This window comes from Gymnoscopelus microlampas (genome assembly GCF_963454915.1).
Source record: "Gymnoscopelus microlampas genome assembly, chromosome: 7".
In the NCBI taxonomy this organism is placed as follows: Eukaryota; Metazoa; Chordata; class Actinopteri; order Myctophiformes; family Myctophidae; genus Gymnoscopelus; species Gymnoscopelus microlampas.
The window spans coordinates 43,915,013-43,934,630 of NC_139944.1; the positions used below are offsets into that span (position 1 = coordinate 43,915,013).

Genomic DNA, 19,618 nt, shown 5'->3' on the forward strand with positions numbered 1-19,618 from the left:
GAGATCACAATAATTTTCAGCAGGTACATTTTAATACAAACAGTAAGATGGTATAAAAATAAAAAAATAAGAATAAAAAAAAACATGTTACTGGCCACCTGCAGAGACCTTCTCTGGGGGGATTTCAACCTGACTGGACTTCTTTAGTACAAAAACATACACACAGCCCTGGGTAGGCTGCGACTTTTATACTTTAAAAAATAACTCAAGCACAGACAACAGACAAAACAATTATATAACACAAATACTTAGGAACTCAAACTTTGAATCGTTTACTTTTTTTACCCACAAATCGTGCATTTTTTTTGTATTTTTTTTTTTAGGTGTTTTGTTTCACAGGTCCTGTAATGGAATGGAAATGTCCCAGGTTACATTTTTCCAAACCTGTAAAAGGATCCTTGAGCAGGAAGATGCTGGACCCCTTCCTCCTGCTGAACGACATTACGTTTTTATAGAACAGACTGAGAAGAAGTAGACAGTCTGGGAAAAGTGCTTAAGGAAAATTAAACTATATACAAATCATCTCTCCAATGACTGAACTTAAAGTTGCAACCTCAATCGACCATATATACATGGCAGCCATTTTGCTCTTTTGTCATGATACGTGGGGGGCTGGGACAGCTGAGTTTGTTTCCCAAGATGCAACTCCAACTCGTCTCATGGCCACTCCTATCTCTGTCTAAGGAGACTAGTCTATTCATCCACAGGGTATGTATGCCTTATGTATATTTGTTGTCGCTGATTTCATTTACCTATGTGAAATCCGCTGGTGCTGTTGAGAACACAATCAGACCTCCATGGTCTGATTGATTGGAACTTGGTCAGTGTTTTTGGAACAGCAGTCTGTCACAGGCACACAAAAGCCTCCACGTACAATCACACATCGTTTGTTTATATGTTAATAAACTCCTCGTTCCGTTTCAACATAAAAAGGTAAAAAATAAGTCTTTTGCACACCTACAAAGGCGACAGGTGCGTAGGAGAAGACCAAACGCGGGCCCCAACGTACTGAAAGCAAACCTCCCGCCCACTGTCTTCAAATGCAATTATAAAGTTTTAATGGGTATACATTTTCGGTCTGTTAAGCCTTCATCAGGTTATCCTATAAGATAACCAGAAAGTACGTTTTTTTTATTCCCATTAAAACGTTTTAGTTGCATTTGAAGACAGTGTGCTGGAGTTTTTGCTTTCTACATAAAAGGTAAAACTTGAACAGCTGATCTGAATGAGAACGTTGGTGATGGTTGAATGGTAAAGGATTAAAAGATAAAATAATGGAGATTATCAGGTGAAGGTAGCAATCCACGTTAGTGTTGTTGACTGGTTTAGAATTTGACGGATATGGTGGTTACAGGCTAGTGGTTTTGTGGTAACTCGGTGTGTGAGCACATTCTATACATTCTATCGGTGATCAGGCGTCTGGGAGATACCCCGGTATCTATTTGGAGTGACCCCTCCTCCCCTACCCCTACATTCCGTTAAACCCACCTCTAGGCCGTCCTCTGAACCTGCTGTTGCCCTGAATAGCAGGGTTGGCGGGGCCCCTCACTGGGACACCCCACATGAAAGGATGCCTAAAGGACATGGGCCCCTGGCCCAGTAGAGCCCCTCCGAAGGCGGCCAGGGGTCCCAGTAGAGGGTTGTGTTGGTGGAAGGAAGCAGCCAGGAGTCCCGGGCCAGGCTGGACGTGTCTTTGCTGCTGCAGTTGGTTTTGGTGATGTTGAAGCTGCTGTTGGAGCTGCTGGAGTCGTGGCAGAGGAGGACGGGGGACGGTAGCCATGGTGACACTGCTGGTTACGGCCGCGTTGTTGACGTTGCCATGAGCCGTTACCATGGTGACACTGCTGGTTACTGCTACCATGTTGTTGCCGGGAGCCGTTACCGTGACAGCGCTGGTTACTGCTGCCGTGTTGTTCATGTTGCCGGGAGCCGTTACCGTGGTGACACTGCCAGTTACTGCTGCTGTGTTGTTCGCGTTGCCGGGAGCCGTTACCATGGTGACACTGCCGGTTATTGCTGCTGTGTTGTTCATGTTGCCGGGAGCCGATACCATGGTGACACTGCCAGTTACTGCTGCTGTGTTGTTCGCGTTGCCGGGAGCCGTTACCATGGTGACACTGCCGGTTATTGCTGCTGTGTTGTTCACGTTGCCGGGAGCCGTTACCGTGGTGACACAGCCCGTTACTGTGTTGTCCACGTTGCCAGGAGCTGCTGCTGCCACTTGTCCTACTATTGGCCGGTCATCTCTAGGATCAGAGAAAAAACAAGAAGTCAGACTGTTGGGATGAAAACAAGGAGACAGACTGCTAAGATCAGAACGACCCATAATATAGATGAGAATGTACACAGTACTGTAAGTCATGGCCTACATATTCAGTAATTTCCTGGGGTTGGGGTATATACAAATCCACTGCTCCACCACCAGGAGATGTTTCAGGGTTAAAGGAGTGAAACTTTGGTGATTGGTGGTACTTGCCTGACGAGGCTAAAGCTGATCCATCGGACCGGAGGATGTGCAACGGGCTGTAATGTTCAGCAGGGTTTATTCCATCTACCTGTACACTTACTATTGGGGTGTGCCTCCTGGCAGAGATTTGCTCTCCGCTAAGTGCACCTTTCTAGTTGGACATGTCCTCGGTTTCAACAGCATTCTATAGCAGAAGTGTTTAACTGAAGACTTCATTGACGTTACGCCAGAGGTTTGCTCACTACAAAGGTACATACAAAGGTTTTTCACATACTAAATAGTATGTTAGTATGGGCTTTGGGATACAGCCATTGTGTTTCAGTTAATTGTTAAATGCATTAAACCAAACTTCTTACCTGGCTGTGTCTCCCCCTGCAGGGTTAGTGCAGCTTCTGCTGGCACGCCCTCCATCTCTGTCGCCATTGGCTGAAGCCGCAGCATCCGAGTGGCTATTGGGCACTGTGGCAACAGCCTCTACGTCTTGAGTGGCTGCCATGTTTTTGTTTGAAACGGCTGAGCTGTCCTGAGAGCCACATAGTGACATGTCACTGTCACTAAACATGGTGTCACCGTCTGACAGCTTTCCAGACTTCGATGGACTCTGCTTCCCTTTCGCCTCTCCTGTCCCTGCCCTCCTAACGGCTTCGGGCTGGGAAAGCTGTACTCCTCCTGCAGCCTCCTTCTGTCCCACCTGCTCAGAGTCAAGGGTCTCTGCTGTCCTGCTGTGGGTGAGTTGGATTTGCGTACTGGAACCTCTCTGACCTCCCAGCGGAGGAGTCGAGCACTCACCACCAGGGTTTGACTGATCAAATTGCTCAGCCAAACCCCGAACTCCATCTGGAGGGATGGAGGTGTTGTTGCCTCCGGTAGGTGCAACATGGATTTGTTCCATCTGTCCTACCGGAGGGGAGGAACTATTAGAGTCAGGGAGGAAGCTGCTGTGGGGACTGACGCCAAACTCCACCCGCGTCTCCTGCTGCTCCAGTCTACGCACGCGGCGCTCCTCCCTGAACAGTGAGATAGCCAGTCGCAGAGCTTCGTAATCCGTGTCCAACGCATGCAGGGGTAACGACAGTACTTCACCAGAGGACGACGAGGTGGTAGAGGAGGGAGGCTGGGCGGGCGCAGAGCCAGGGCCACTTGGTCTGGGAATCAGCTGGTCAGAGAGGGAGGGGTGAGGAGGAAGAGGGTGATGGTCTGTGCAGGAAGATGAGGAAGAGGTGGAGACATCTTGGGAGGGAGGAGAGAGGTCAGAACCCAAGGCAGAGTCCTCTATGCTCAGCTGTCTACTGTCCACACCTGGTGAACACAACACACCAATTTGTGAGTCTATATACACATTTATCATAACATGGACACAACAATGCAACACACACAGCCATTTAAGATTGCTTACATATATATGTACAGTAATTAAGCAATATCACACTCAAGGTTGTGCTGTTATAACTGTATATCAGCACAGCTGGGATTTGGCTGTAGAAATGGGGCCACAGGTTGAGTGCCCGAGGGGGTCAACATAATGGCTTTGTTGATAATAAGTAATTTATTCAGGTTTGCCAACAACAAATGAGTTCCTTCAGGACGCCCATCAATAAAAATGTTTCTAAGCAATATATAGACTTCAATTAAAAAAAAAAAAAAAGTTAGTAATAGGTTAAAAATTTGCTAACTACCTTGTTAACATACTGTATTTTGTATTTTTTGTATTAGTGAAGTTAATTGTGAGCATCATGCTTGAATGTTGTACAGTGATTTTTTTATATTGAAAAATAAATGTTGGAAAGAAAATTTAAATAAATCACACCCAACTGTGCCTTTTGATGAGTTTAATTCATTGAGCTATAGATAAACTAGAGGAACAATGTTAACACATTGACTGCCATTGATCTCTATAGAAGTAATTTCAAATCCAACTCTTGACTGCCATGGACGTCTATAGACGTCAGTTGGTGTTTTCAGTGATTACGATTGCAATAGAGGGTGCTATTCCACAACCTGTGACTGATCCTGGGACAATACACACAATCACATGATCAAAACAAATTCCAGCCAGATAACGGACTAACGTTATCAGATTCATAAAAATACATTTATCTCTTTTATTTATTTTCCCAGATTGCGTTTTTGGTGAAAACAAGCTGTATTCAACTGCCAAAAATTAAAGAACGGAAGATCGCGGATACAATTTGTCTTTAGCGGATGATATAAGAGACCTTCGTACCCCCCCACACCCCCACCAGACATCTGTTGTTTACATTTTTGAAAGAAAAATGTCTGTGGGTCTCGGAAAATTAGTAAAAACTGTGGCGGATGAATTAATTCCCGGCAGTCAATGTGTTAAATGCAGTATTGCAAATATTGCTAATAAAGCATTTGCGCCATGCGTGTGTGCTTGCGTCTTTAGTGCGTGCGCGCTGTGTCTCTCTCTGTGTGCGCGCGTGAGTGTGTTTAATTGAAAATGACGTTACGCCAGAGGTTTGCTCACTGTCTGCCAGGTATATTCTGGTTGTTGTCACTGCCACATTGCATTGTTGGATATTTATGTCAGCGAAGGGCCCTGCTTCCCTTTCACCTCTCGTGTCCCTGCCCTCCTAACTGCTCGCGCCTGGGAAAGCTGTACTCCGCCTGCGGCCTCCCTCTGCTTCTGTCCCGCCTGCTCAGAGTTGCATCATGTTACACGCAGACAGACATACATACAGTACATGTACACACACAAGGGGGGGAAAACTCCAGCATTATTGTACTAATATGTCAGCTTCAAACCCCAAACACTACCTCGTAGTGATGCGCGGGTCAGGTTTTTTCATAACCGTCCGCCCGCCCCCCACCCCACGTGAGTCCAACCCGCCCCAGCTGGTCCGGCAAAAATGAATATAAATCAACGACCCTGCCGGTCCCGCAATCCGCCAAAAAATAAACAAAACACACAAGCCAGTCCATTCAATTGCTTTCCAGAGAGAGAGAGAGAGAGGGGGACAGAGGGAGGGGGAGAGAGAGAGCACGCGAGAGAGAGGGGGTGTTTTTGGTGTGTTTTTTTCTTCCGTGGGTTGACCCGCTTCGCCCGCCCCGCGATAATTGCGTCGTAATCTAGAACCCACTTGCCCGCCCCGCGGTTCAACCTGCGGGACCTGCGGGCTACTTGTTGGCCCGTGCATCACTACTACCTCGTCTACCTCCTAATTTAAAGTACCTTGAAGCTACGATTCATGACTACGTCCTCTATCGAGGAAGAGAGGTAATTGCAACTGTAACACCCCGGATTTAAACCTGCATCTTCCACATGGGAAACCAGAATTCTATAATAAGAGGAAATTGCCTGTTGGTAAGGGGAGATATTGGGAGGGCTACTTGTCCACCAGTTGGTGTCTACATGCCCCTTCCGACGTCAGAAAAAGCTGGGGGTGCACGAGTTCTGAGAAAAGGTTCCGAGACCGCCCACCACCTCCAACAATTGTAAATGTGCTATATAATATATTGTATTAAGTCCCGGTTTGCAGCTTTAATACTGTCTAATAATTCCATAACAGAAGTCTATATTCAGAATCCAGCTCTCACCTTTGAGATCCAAGAGGTCATCTTGAATTGGCTGTGACTTGTATCTGCTGTCATGATAACCGACCACAGTGTTGAAGTTATGTGTGATGTCATTGATACTGGCAACAATGATGCCACTGCTGGAGAAGTTGGGGAACATCTCAAAACGACGTTCTGGGAGGAAAAATTAGAAAATAAATTCATAGGCTCTCTGACAGTGTATCTGTGTGTCAGCATTCTGACATCATAGTACTGACATAGTGACTGACATCCAAGTGCTATTATAATGGGATAACGGATATTGCATAATCTCTATGAACGTAGTAGTTGGAGAATGTCTCAAAATGGTGTTTAGAAGGAGAAATAAATAACCATAAATTGTTAAATCAATCTCTTAACAGCAGAAGAAAATATAATAAATTCAATCTGGTAGACATGAATAAGAACTGGAATAGATTTGATTTGAGAGTAGTCATAAATACACAAAATTATATGAATAAAACAAATATGTAAACTAAACAGACAAATGCATCAGGTGTGGATGCAAAGTCCAAAGTGTTTTTATTCGCCCCATGGAAATGCAGGTTCCACGCAGAGATTCCAGACTAATATCTATGCAGTGATATTAGTCTGGCCATGCCAGGCTAGGGTGTGTGGGCATACTCCTTCTGGAGAACATTTTGAAACATATTCACTTTACATGCTCATTTCTAGTTACTAAATATTTGCATCTGCTTGAAAACTAATTCTAACAGCCATTATCAGGTTGTTGTTTACTTCAGAATGTCCAGAATGAGCCTTTCATGGTGACTATGCACGACAGCAAGCACAGTGACCTTGTTTGTTACCTTATTTCTTATTTGACAGAAATCTTTGCATATTACTGTTATTTCTGACAGTCTGATATGAATGATTTTTCAATCAAAACTGTTTTTTTTCTTCTTCTTTTTTTTTGTCATATTCAAGCAACACGTGCAATCTATTTTCAAGTGAAGTTGAGGTGAGGAGAAGAGAGCAGCAGAGCACTGTGAGTGAGCCGGAGGTGAGACTATTGGCTAGTGGAATTGTCATGAACTGGCAAATACGATCTGACAATTGTCAGGCACAATTGGAGAAGATAGATTGACATGGATCTCAGAGTTTTGATTTAAAAACAGCTAATTTAGCTAAAAGGTGAGGAGTTTGCATCTCTGATAAACCAATATAGAGGTCTAATTCAACAGGTGTACATGTAAACAAATCAGATAAACTAAATACACTATTAATAATATGTCCGTGTATACTATATTCCAACCATGCTGTGTATTTGTCCATACCTGTTAAGTATATAACATGACGGTGACTTGTATATCTCGCCTGTAGGTCTATCACACATTCCAGCTCAGGCGGTTTGCAGCTGATGATGTCACAATGATGATAGGGGAGTATCTCCAAAATCAGACGCTTCTGATAGGTTGTCAGCACTTCCAATAGTTTTGCAGCTTCGCGCTTAAATCTGATTGACAAAAAGAGATGGATCGCTGATGTTGCCAATTTTTAAAATGGTGAGACATGACATGTAATAACTACTACATATAGTAGTAAATATTGCAGCAGCAGTAATAGTAGTAGTAGTTAAGTTAGTAGCAAAAGTAGTTATAGTAGTAGGAGTTATAGAAGTGGGAGTAGACGTAGAATAGTATTAGTAGTTAAAATAAATACCTAGCTTGTTCCTTAAGTTTTTTCATAGTTTTAAAGTGAACTCTCCATCTCCACACACACTCTGGTGAACTCTTCTGTTCCAGGAACATCAGCAGGGCTGCCAGACGCTCTGCACAACAAACACACACATACAAAACAATTAACATGCAGTAAAGATGCCATTATTAATGTGGGATTTTACAATAAAATAAACACATTTAGCCTACAGTTCACTTAAAGGAATACTATGCAAGTTCTCTAGCTTAAATGTTGGTAAACCAACATGCATCCCCTTCGCAGAGAGAGAGGAGAGTCTCACATGTTTATGGTCTAATCAACATGGCTCCGTGAAGGCAGCGGACACACACACACACACACACACACACACACACACACACACACACACACACACACACACTTACTTCTCACTCCGTTCTGTTCTTGCTAACATAAACCCTATTTCCTTACAGTTACAGTAGCGCAACAAGGATGATTACTTGGTTGTTACATTTCCATTGACAAACATTGACACTGTCAGAAATACAATACACACACACACACACACACACACACACACACACACACACACACACTCTTCTTCAGCAGTCTCCTCACCATGTGTGATGAAGTCTGGGTTGAGGACAAACTCATCTGAAACAATGCAGCCTCCAGAGACAAACAGCTCATTGGGGCTGTTGTTTCTGAGGTCATCCACGGTGTCAACACCATAAAACACTACAGAGGGCCGCTGCTTCAAACGCATCAGACCTGGAATCTGAACACACAGATAGATGCACATCAAGTCAGTAAGGAAACCATTCAGTTGGTAAATCACCCCTTCGATGAGTAAACAGCGAGTCAGTGAACCAGTCTGTTAGTAAACCAGTAACATCAGTCAGTTAAGTTAATAAACAGTACCTTGTGTATGTGCTTTGCTATATCTTTGTTCTGTATTATGATCAGCAGTCTGTCTTCAGTGCTTTCTTTTTCCATGAAGGTGATAGGACTCTGCTCTGTATGTCCCTGCTTCAACAGATGTTCCTACAACACATTGTAATTATGATTAGCATCTGTTCTCTCTGCATTGAAAGCTAGACAACAACGGTTTATGACCGTTATTATGAATACCTTGATGTGGTCATAGTGCATATCATCCTCTTCAGTACTGTGAATGTAGAACTGGACGGAGTTCTTTTTCACGTCTTTAATAATCTCCTCCAGGCTGCTGAACATCTCCGGCCGTAGTTGGCTGATCAGGGATCTGATGTCGGGGGGAGCCGGACCCTGACCTGTCCCAAACAGAGACGCCGACCCTGGGCCAGAATTCACATCCCCCTGGAGGCTTCCTCCTGGAGGAAGCTATTGGAATCATAAAAGAACAGTTATTCTCCTGTCTGTGAGTGTGCGTATATCCGTTTGTGTATGTATTGTGTCTGGGTGTATGTAGTATGTCTTTCAAGGGTGTATATATCATGTCTCTGTCTGTTCTTTTGACAACTGTGTTGACTCAGCAAGAAGGAATGGGATAAAACAGAGGGCAGAATTCAATTTAACCCATTTTAGGCGTGACCCCCTATTTGTAACTATACCTTTCAGGACGGGAACCCCTTTTGGGGTTCCTGTTGCTATGTACAGTATATAGCAACATACATTTGTATACAATTTTGGAATAAATATTTTTATGTTTTAAGTTTTTCAGAAAACTAGAATCGGCCTCAGGTCTAAATGGGTTAAGCAATTAACACTTGTATTTCATTTAGAGGATTGATCCCCCCCAAATCATGTTTTTGCATCAAACAGTTACATTTTGTGCATTTGTGGCACCCCCTATGGATCAAAGTGGAAATGCTTTTGGGGATTCGTTGAGTAAACCACCCTTGACATGTGATTCAAATTTGGGATTGACTGGACGTTTCCTTTGTGATTGTTGGCATTTTTTGTAAAACAGGCCCCTCCCACTAACTTTGGAAGCCAATTACGGACGAACGGTAAGGACTATCAAAATGCCGTTTGGATATGTTTATCGCATGGGTCCAGAGATCAAGTGTACCCATCTTTGTGAAATTTGAATAAAATGTGGGAGGAGGAGCTAAAAGTGTGTTTTGAAGTAAATTCAAAATGGCGGAAAATCTATCCAGACGCAAATGGGCGTGGCCTATATGGGGAGTTGCATCATGACTCAAGGAATCCACTTTGGCAATAAACTATGAACCTCCCCTCCAAGTCTTTTAACTCTAGGCTTTACGGTTTCTGAATTGAAGAGTAGTTTATTAGGATATTTACTGCTTCAGTGTGGTCAGAAAGTTTGCTACACCCATTAATCAGGTTTTTATAGCTTTTGCCCTGTCTATACCTCGTGGTCTCCTGACAGGGGCTGAATAATGTGCGTTTTTGTATTTTGCAACAACTTTATTGGAACAAAAGGAGGCACATAAGCAGTGTGGAAAATATGTACAGTTTTCAACAACTCTTGTGAATGAACCATCATGTGTCTCTTGGCTCCAGAGGAGCCGTCCTTGACCCTGTCCTCTGGGGCCAGCGAGAGTCCTGGCCTCTTCTCCAAAACACAGCGGGGGGGCCTGTCTCCACCACTCCGCCCGTGGGGACGTGGGTGGAGCTGCAGACCGTTCAGATGTTCCCCCCAGGCTTCACCCGGTTCTCCCTCTGTCCAGGCGCTGGGAGGAACAGGGGGGAAAGTGTCATTTGCCCCGCCTGTGACGTGACCTGCCTCTGTCGCGGCGTTGAGGCTTGGGGGGGGGAGGTGGGCGTGTGGCCTGTCTGCGGCTGCCCCCTTCCTCCTGGGGTCTCTCCCCGGAGGCTACCGGGGCTGAGGAGGTGCGGGGGCGGTCAGCCCTGGTGTGGCGGGAGGAGGAGCGCCCTCTGACAGTAGACCTGTCTGTGCGGGGCCTGGAGCTAGGAGGAGGCGTGGGCTTGAACATGCACGAGGCTGCCTCCCGCTGGGCCAGGAACTCTGTGGCGCCCTGGAAGAGGTTCCCAGGCACCAGCTGGAGGCCCAACAGGTGCTTCCTGGCGCTGTGGGTGAATCTTGCGAGGTTGAGCCACCTCGCTCTCTCCAGCCCGGCGCAGTAGTTCATCGCCCTTCCCGTCCATTGTGTGGCGTGGCAGTTCAGCTGTATGATGAGCTGCACCAACTGCTTCACCTCATCTGCCTGCTCGCCCAGCTTGGGCTTGAGCTCCCCCAGTAGGACGCTGAGGGAGCCCTGGAGCAGCGCGGCCGCGTTGAGGGTGCGAGCAGCCAGGGCGGAAGCCTTGTAGGCCTTCTCTGCTGCCATGGAGATGGCCTTCTCCTTCTGGTCGGTGAAGACCGGCTTGGGGGTCAGGGTGATGGGGTTGCGGCCCTTCTGCTGGTCGGAGATGCTCTGGGCCAGCACGGGGTCCATGGGGGGCAAGGCCACGATGCCCAACTCGGCGGCGCCAGCGACGTCGATGTTAAAACGGAGCTTGTGGGGGTCAGCATGGTCTTCCCAGCTGAACTGGAGGGCCACCTGAAAGCCACGGGCAATGGGCAGCCCCCTGACACGGGGAGGACGTGGCTGTGGGGCGGACATGCCCTGGAAGCCAAGGACAGGGGCAGTGGAGGAGACCTGACACTCCTCCACAGGCATCTGGAGTCCGCATCTGGCGACGGCCTTCAACATGATGGCCGAGATGGGCGGGAAGAGGTTCCCAGGCTCCAGCTGGAGGCCCAACAGGTATTTCCTGTCGCTGTGGGAGAATTTTGCGAGGTTGAGCCACCTCGCTCTCTCCAGCCCGGCACAGTTGTCCATCGCCCTTCCCGTCCATTGTGTGGCGTGGCAGTTCAGCTGTATGATGAGCTGCACCAACCTCCCCACCTCATCTGCCTGCTCGCCCAGCTTGGGCTTGAGCTCCCCCAGTAGGACGCTGAGGGAGCTCTGGAGCCACATGGCCGCGTTGAGGGCGCGGGCAGTCAGGGCGGAAGCCTTGTAGGTCCTCTCTACTGCCATGGAGGTGGCCTTCTCCTTCTGGTCGGTGAAGACCGGCATGGGGGTCAGGGTGATGGGGTTGCGGCCCTTCTGCTCGTCGGAGATGGTCTGGGCCAGCACGGGGTCCATGGGGGGCAAGGCCACGATGCCCAACTCGGCGGCGCCAGCGATGTTGATGTCGACCCTCTGACCCTCCCAAAGCTTGGGAGGGTCAGCATGGCCTTCCCAGGTGGACTGGAGGGCTGCCTGAAAGCCACGGGCAATGGGCAGCCTCCTGACACGGGGAGGACGTGGCTGCGGGGCGGCCATGCCCTGGAAGCCCAGGACAGGGGCAGTAGAGGAGACCTGACGCTCCTCCACAGGCATCTGGAGTCCGCATCTGGCGACGGCCTTCTCAAAGATGGCCGAGACGGGCTCAGGGTAGGGCTGTCACGATTACAAATTTAAGTTGGCGATTAATTGTCACTCAAATAATTGTGATTAACGATTTAATTGTGTTTTGCATTGAACATTGAAACATATGAATAAAAATGTCATTTTCTGTTTGCCTTTTAGGCTTCGTAATCAAAAATTGCACAGGGCAGAAAAACAATGAGTTAACATTGGAGCGGCCGACCGGAAGGATTTTTGACATGCATCAACATCCGGCCTCTCCTTCTCCGAGACTCCTTGGATGATCCCAAAGTTTCGTTAGAGCGCCCCACGTATAAAAAAAAAATGGGCCAAAAACGGTCCGGACCGTTTATGGCACATGACGCATGGATTCTCAAAAACGGTCCGGACCGTTTTTGGCACACAATGTGTCAAATATACAAAGAAATTATTGACACTTTCATGTAAAAATAGCAGAAATAGCGGAACTACAAGCTTACAACGCGTTACCCTGTAAGCTGGTAGATCTGCTATTTCTGCTTTTTTGAATATTTGAAAATGTGTGAACATTTTTCAACATGGAAACGATTATGACGATTATGCAAAACTAATTGCGATTATCTCAAATAATTGCGATTAGACGATTATGTAATAATTGTGACAGGCCTAGCTAACGGTCGCTCCCAGTGCCGGTCCTGCTGGTGGTGCTGGGGGCGTCAGTGTCCGCATCTCCATACTCTTTTGGAGAGCGAGCAGGCCTGACAACCCAGACAGGAGGGAGGAGCCAGGCGAGGCCGTCGCCCCAGGCTGGACCCCTGCAGTGGCTACAGGGGCGGTGGCATTGACAGGGCTCCTCATGACGACCTCCCTGGAGTCCTGGAGAGATGTTAATTCTTCCTCCTCCTCTTCCTCACCCATGCCGTCAACGTCCTCATCGGAGTAATCACTGCCCTCCGGGGAGTCGTCCCATCTGCCGCTCGGGAGCGGCGGTTGTGCAGGCAGGGGAGGTGACAGCCTGGCCATCGGGGAGGAGATGGGAAGAAGGCCGCTAAGCTGCTGTGCCTGGCGAGCACCGCCAGAAACAGCAGCGATGGGCGGTGGTGAGCCGTGGTGTCGCTGTGGGTGGCTAGTACCGCCACCCACAGTGGCGGCGGCCGAAGGGGGACCGTGATGGCGCCGTGGGTGGCTAGGTCCACCACCCACATGGGCTGTGGTCAAAGGTGGGCCCATAGTCGGGCGCTGCGAGCGGTGAGCACCGCCGCTCGTAGCCGTTGAGGCCGAAGATGGGGGACGGGAAACCTGCAGCGGTGCATAGCGACAGCTGCTAGCACCGCTAGCTTCGTAGGCCCCGCCATCTCCGTGGTGTGACTCAGGGGAAAAGGCCGGATGGCCGGCGACGAAAAGCAACTCACCGCTGGCCTGATCGTCAATCCGCTATTGTCATTCTGCTCTCTGGGTGTCCATGATTTTATCATTAAACCAGATTATACGGTAGCATACTAGCATTGCATCACTTGCTAACATCTATATGCTAAAGCTATACAAGCACACATACCTGAGATTATCCTGTTATTATCCTGTTCAGTGAAATGTGCAACTTATAACTTCACAGCTGTCTCTGGCCAGTGACCATGTTGCTGTGACCGCCCCTCCAGAGCATGGAAAAGCAATAGCGGACGATGGGAAAAGAACCCTGTCCTCCAACCATTCGACCCAATCATCAAAAACTAACGCGAAACACCCACATTCCAACGGGTAAATATAGGACTCGGGCTAGCCACAGGTAACCAAGTCAAAATCTTTCGCAAGCGCAAGAGATAAAGAGTTAAAGATTCAGCGCGGCAACAACTTCATCCTGGGGAAACACACACACGTAAATATATACAGTGTTTGTGTATATATACACACATATACAGTGTACATATACACAGACACACACACATAAAACTAACAGAGCACACACAAAGAAGTACAATACCTTGTGAAGACTGTCATTATCTGACATCCTGACATCACCAGCGTTGCTGCTCTTCTCAGTTTGTCTCGACAAACTGACCTCATGTCCAAATGTCCTGCTGGTATCTAAATCCTTGTGTTGTTGTGGTAGCCGGTGAGTGGAGGTAGTTCCTTGGTGGTGAGGTCCAGATAAAATAGACCCTCCCACACTTTTAGTGGAAGAATCATAGGCAGCCGAAACGACAGAGGTGCTTGAGAGAGGAAAAGAGGGTGAGGGGTCCCCGTTGTAAAGTTCTCTGTCTATCATGTCACTTTGCTGTTGTGAGTCCGATCTTTTGGCTAGTGAAGGGGTTTGCCCAACTGACGTGACAGTAACTGCAGTAGAACCACTACAGTTAGTGGTATTAGCTTCAGTACCGGATACGTTAGTCGTAGCCGCCCTGATGCCGGCCACAAAGACACTGACATTGCTTGCCAAAGTATCGTTAGGTTGGTTGCTTGGCCACCTGGGCTCTAAGTCCTGGACTACGCTATTCATGCTATCCCGTAGGGAGCTAACGAAGGGCTGGACAGGGATGCCAGGGATTTTGCTGCTGTAGAAGGTAACATACTGAGAAAATGGAGCTATCGTCAGATGTGTCTGAGGCAGCCTGGCGTGTTTGTGTAGCGTAGCATTATTCTGTTGCAGGGAGGCATAGTTTGTGCTCTCCTCCTGCAGGAGGTGCTGTATGTCAGAGGAGAAATTTCCCATGAGATCCTCTATGATGCCGTCAACATTTCGGGGACAAGGAGCAGCAGGAGTAGGAGACGATGGAGGAGAGTCATCTGACACTTCTATCACTTCTCCTCCCCCTCGCTCCTCATCCGACACTTCTATCACTTCTCCCACCCTTCGCTCAGCATCTTCAACCATATGCGCCTCCGCCTCCTGCTCTCTCGCCTCCTCGTCTTTCTCTCCCTCTTGATTCCTTTCTTTTCCCTCTACTTCCTCATTCTTCTCCAATTGTTCTCCTTCCTCTACTTCCTCCTTCCCTCCTTCTGCGACCTCTTGTTTATCCGGGGTGGGTTGAGGAGATGGGGTTCTACTCCACTTCTCTGGAGTTGGATGGATGGATGGAGGGGCAGGTGGAGGGATAGATATCTCACCCCGGCTCTCCTTTGTCGCTTCTGCAGGAGACAGATTGTTAGTTGTAATGTCACAGTTATCAATGTAATTCTTTAGCCAGGTACGGAGCTAATATGAGTTGTCAAATGTTTGTTCTTAGTGGGGGTAGGTGCACTGTTTTAGCGTGCAAGTCAGGTTGCTTATGCATTATGGGCCATTTACCTTTTTTTCCAGTTTTAATTGCCAAGTTGTGTATATGTTACAGGGAAATTGGAAAACCAGTGAAATTGAAAAAGGAGCGCTCGTTTTCACCCCCCCTCGCTTCCACCCCTCCCCCCCTCGCTTCCCCCTTTGTTATCGATTCACTTTGATTGCGACTGGTGACGTTAATCTGTCTATCTAATCAACACACCTGTTACTAGGCAATTCTGTAGAACCAACACTAGAGGGCAATGCAAGCCACACTAGAGGCTTGCATGACGACTCATAATAGTTCCGTGCCTGGCTTGCAGAATTACATCGATAGGTGACCAGAAACGTAACAGCGGCCAAGACCAATACTTATGTGGCCGAGTCATGGTGACACGAGCGTGACATCAGAGGTCCGCCCGGCAGCCACCAGTCTTCCCTTAAGCCAAATTTAATATAGGATATTACATTTATCATGAATGCCCTTATCTTGCCAACTGTAAACAGACTTTAATGTTCAATTTACTGTAGGTGCAATTGCCCATTCTAAAACGCTAGTATTCGCTAAATATTTATGAGGTTTCTAATCACCTGACAGCAGGTGGAGCAGCTTGACGGCAGCCTCGGGGGTTTCACTCCTCAGGTCAATGTCCGTCAAACCCTCTGAGCCAATCACAGACAATAAAGAGCTCAGGGGGGAGGGGTCTGGGTTGTTCTCTGGTAAAAGGAGATATAAGGAAAGAGAGAGACATAGCGAGAGACAGAGCGGGAAAGAAAGAGAGACAGAGAGCTGCTGTTAAGAGTTGCACAATTGATTTGAGATATATGGGCTGTATATGACACAGTATCAAACTAGAAAAGGGCGCTCTGTGGAGCGAATATTTCCGCCAGGCTGGGTTACCTAGCCAGGTCTGTGTAAGTCATGGGTTGCATTGCATTGCAGTTAAACATTAGCTGTTCCGCTCTCCCCTGTCTAGGAAACATCTTCATGAAAGCTGTGGGACTGTGGGGAAAATGCCTGTCCCTTGGATAAGATTAGTGGAATGGCCACTTAATGGCCTGGAGGTCTGTTAGAGTGGGATCCTATGGGGAGACACAGCGCCCCCCGGTACCAATAGTAACAGCATAATAAGCTGATCTGTCACATTTTTCATGGCGCAACAAACATACTGCTCATCCTACAAATACATGCTCCTTACAATTGGGGCACCTAAAATTAAAATAAACAATATAAAAGTTATTGCCAAGAAGCATTGTTACAACAGAGATATAATCTACCAATGTCCTAACTTTTTAAGTTTATATACGTATATTTATACAGTATATACAGTACGTGTGTGTGTGTGTGTGTGTGTGTGTGTGTGTGTGTGTGTGTGTGTGTGTGTGTGTGTGTGTGTGTGTGTGTGTGTGTGTGTGTGTGTGTGTGTCATGGGTGGAGGCCGTGTAACGGCCTGAACAGCAATGCACACACAAAGGAGTGCCTGATGGACAAGTACCAATTTCTTTATTTCTCTCATCAGCTGCAGGTAAGTAGGGCGAATTCTTGACATCAGGCCCTATAATATAGGAATTAATAATGGGGGGGGGTTAACATCAAATAAGGTACAGTAGGAAAGAGAGCTCATTGAGCCATTTCAGGTCATTTTCCATTTTGTTATGAACCTGTCCATCTTATTTTAATGAGAACATATGAACACAGAACTGCATGAAGACAAGCAATTTAGAAAACATGAGACATACATACAACATGTATGTATATCAACTCATACAACATGTATGTATATCAACTCATTTTTGAGCCATCGTTTTTTAGCTCTTCTGTATAGAGCGCAACCCTACGATGATCCCACCATTTCTCGTCCTGGGTCACATACTGGCGTATGGGACAGGATACAGTCCAACTGAATTATGGGTAAAACAGATGTCTACTCATTGCCCCTGTAGCCACTTATGGCCTAAAGGGTCAAATCCCACTAGAGCCCTCTTCTGTCTCCCTCTCAACTTCCCCAAAGTCTGTCTCAAAGTATTCCTTCATACATTTGATTTCCCAATGCCTGTCTCAAATTATTCCTACATGCATTTATTAGTACCGTGTAGAGGGAAACGGGGGAAGGAGAGGCTGAGAACAATGCTACATTACCTGCAGACTCCCTGGAGATCAAGGAAGTTGACTGCTGCTCATTAGCTGGGCTGGGCTCCTCGTTAGAGGGTCTGATTTCGCTAGGGGTGACAGTGAGCTCGTTAGGTGGCGGGGAAGGGGTGGGAGAGGGCGGAGGGCTGGGCACGGGGGATGGCGTGGGTCTGGCTGTCGGCGTCGAGACAACATTGGCTGCGGCCATGGCAACATGGTGGCAGCGTGGGTCCTGGGGGAGGTCGCTCTGAATGCGGTGATACGCCTCTAGTTTCACACCTGGCACAGGACAAGGACAACATACTTGGAAGTTTAAACAACAAAATATAGGCAGAATGACAAGGCAAGGCTATTTGTATTAGACATTTTAACATCAAGGCAATTAAAAAGCATTGGTAGACAGGCACCGTTAGTCAAAAATAAACAGACAAGACAGTGAAGACAGACCTGTTATGGGGATTAGAACCCAGGGGATCTCTGGTTGTTCATCCGCCTCTTTTCCTCGCAGGCCAGACTCTCCACAGTGGGAGCCAGGACTGAAGCCTTCCTCTAAGCTACTAACACTGCCTCTTGTCTGTTCCTACACACACACACACACACACACACACACACACACACACACACACACACACACACACACACACACACACACACACACACACACACACACACACACACACACACACACACACACACACACACACACACACACACATGTCGATCAGATAAGGATGTATTCATTTCACTAGTTCAAGCCTATCCAGGACTGAGACAAACCAAGAACTCCCACACACCTGTATGAAAACTAAAGGGTGTCGTAGTACAATTACAACCAAGAACTCCCACACACCTGTATGAAAACTAAAGGGTGTTGTAGTGATCCCCAAGGGGAAATTACTTCTCTGCATTTGACCCAGCAGTTTGCTGCTCAAGTCGGGTGCACAGGGGAGCAATTAGGGGTTCAGAGTCTTGCTCAGGGCCACCACGAGTCGACACAAAGCCTGGAGGAGCTGGGGTTCAAACGGGAGACCTTCCAATTCCCAGACAGCCGCTGTACCTCCTGAGTCATAATTACACTAGACGCTATTACAGTGCTATTACACTAGACGCCTTTTGGTAGTGAGAGGCTCCTTTTTCTAATTGTTTTCAACAGGTTTTCGCTCACTGTTTATGTTTTTATGTGTAATAATAACATACGTCAGTTAGCTCATTTAGACCGGGAACACCAATACGTAACAGTAACAATACCTTTCAATCCAGGAACCCCTTTTGGGGTTGCTATGTACAGTATATAACAACAAAGTTTTTGTAATTTTTTTAATTTGTTTTTCAGGAAACTTAGGTCAGGATTTAGAAGCTGTTTTTAGAATCGGCCTCAGGTCTAAATGGGTTAATTAGTTTTATTCTGTGTTAACTCATTCCCTGCCAAAAACGTAAAAAACGTAATTATTTCCAATTACCAATTCTGCCAAGAACGTAAAAAACGTAATTTAATTTTTTTATTTTTTTTAATTGTTTTTATTTGACCCAAAGACCAAGGAGATATGATTTTTCGAAGATCTAGACTCCCATCCACTTCCTTGTTAACTTAAAACTTAAACATTCTGTATCACGGCTCCTGAATACTTTTTTTTTCAATGAAAAATCTCTGGCAGTGGGCAAACGTGGCCAGCAATAATTCAGGCAGTGAATGAGTTAATCTAGTTGCTGTGAAATTTCACCCGCTTCCCTTCCAGGGAATGCCAGCCTGAAAATACCCGTCACAAAATTAACACCGTCAGTGCTGCCCATACATCATATTTGGGATGTCTTCCAAATAAAATGTTACTCACCGATCAATACTACAATGATATACACCAGGCTGGAAGGACCACTCAGGGCTCTTTTGAAGAAAAGCGTTTGAATGCGGCTTTATTTGATTACAATTACAAAGAGATCAAACCCTGTAGTCGCGAGGAGGTACATGCCAATATGAACTTGGAATACAAGCTCAGTTAATTCAATGTCTATTGCTGAAGAAAATCTTCAGAAAAGTCCAAGGCAAATAAATTCTATTTCTATAATTGCGGACTCGTAGTAAAGGTCCAGCAACATTTTTTCTTAGGGCCTGGTTATGGGTCTGCATAACCAACCACATACATGGTAATGGTAATGCACACAACGGGTACTGCATAAACGGAGGGGTGGGCATTCCCAATTTCCCATTCTCAACGGGC

At 46.8% G+C, this 19,618-nt stretch overlaps 1 protein-coding gene across 4 annotated transcripts in view; it reads right to left on the minus strand.

Moving 5' to 3' along the window:
- Nucleotides 1-10: 10 nt before the first annotated feature.
- Nucleotides 11-19,618, minus strand: part of tasora (transcription activation suppressor a) — a 37,701-nt gene continuing 18,093 nt past the window's right edge. For 2 of the 4 annotated variants that reach the window (XM_084062377.1, XM_084062375.1), the window contains exons 18-30: nt 17,850-17,982; nt 17,412-17,681; nt 16,768-16,827; nt 15,863-15,988; nt 14,000-15,144; nt 8,813-9,043; nt 8,603-8,725; nt 8,300-8,459; nt 7,706-7,814; nt 7,321-7,499; nt 6,026-6,178; nt 2,824-3,766; nt 11-2,246 (exon numbers count right to left, since the gene is read on the minus strand). In XM_084062377.1, the coding sequence (XP_083918503.1) occupies nt 1,469-2,246; nt 2,824-3,766; nt 6,026-6,178; nt 7,321-7,499; nt 7,706-7,814; nt 8,300-8,459; nt 8,603-8,725; nt 8,813-9,043; nt 14,000-15,144; nt 15,863-15,988; nt 16,768-16,827; nt 17,412-17,681; nt 17,850-17,982 (4,410 nt within the window). In that variant the 3' untranslated portion in view covers nt 11-1,468. The remainder of the gene's footprint in view (nt 2,247-2,823; nt 3,767-6,025; nt 6,179-7,320; nt 7,500-7,705; nt 7,815-8,299; nt 8,460-8,602; nt 8,726-8,812; nt 9,044-13,999; nt 15,145-15,862; nt 15,989-16,767; nt 16,828-17,411; nt 17,682-17,849; nt 17,983-19,618) is intronic. The other 2 variants (XM_084062376.1, XM_084062378.1) reach the window with 2 other exon arrangements.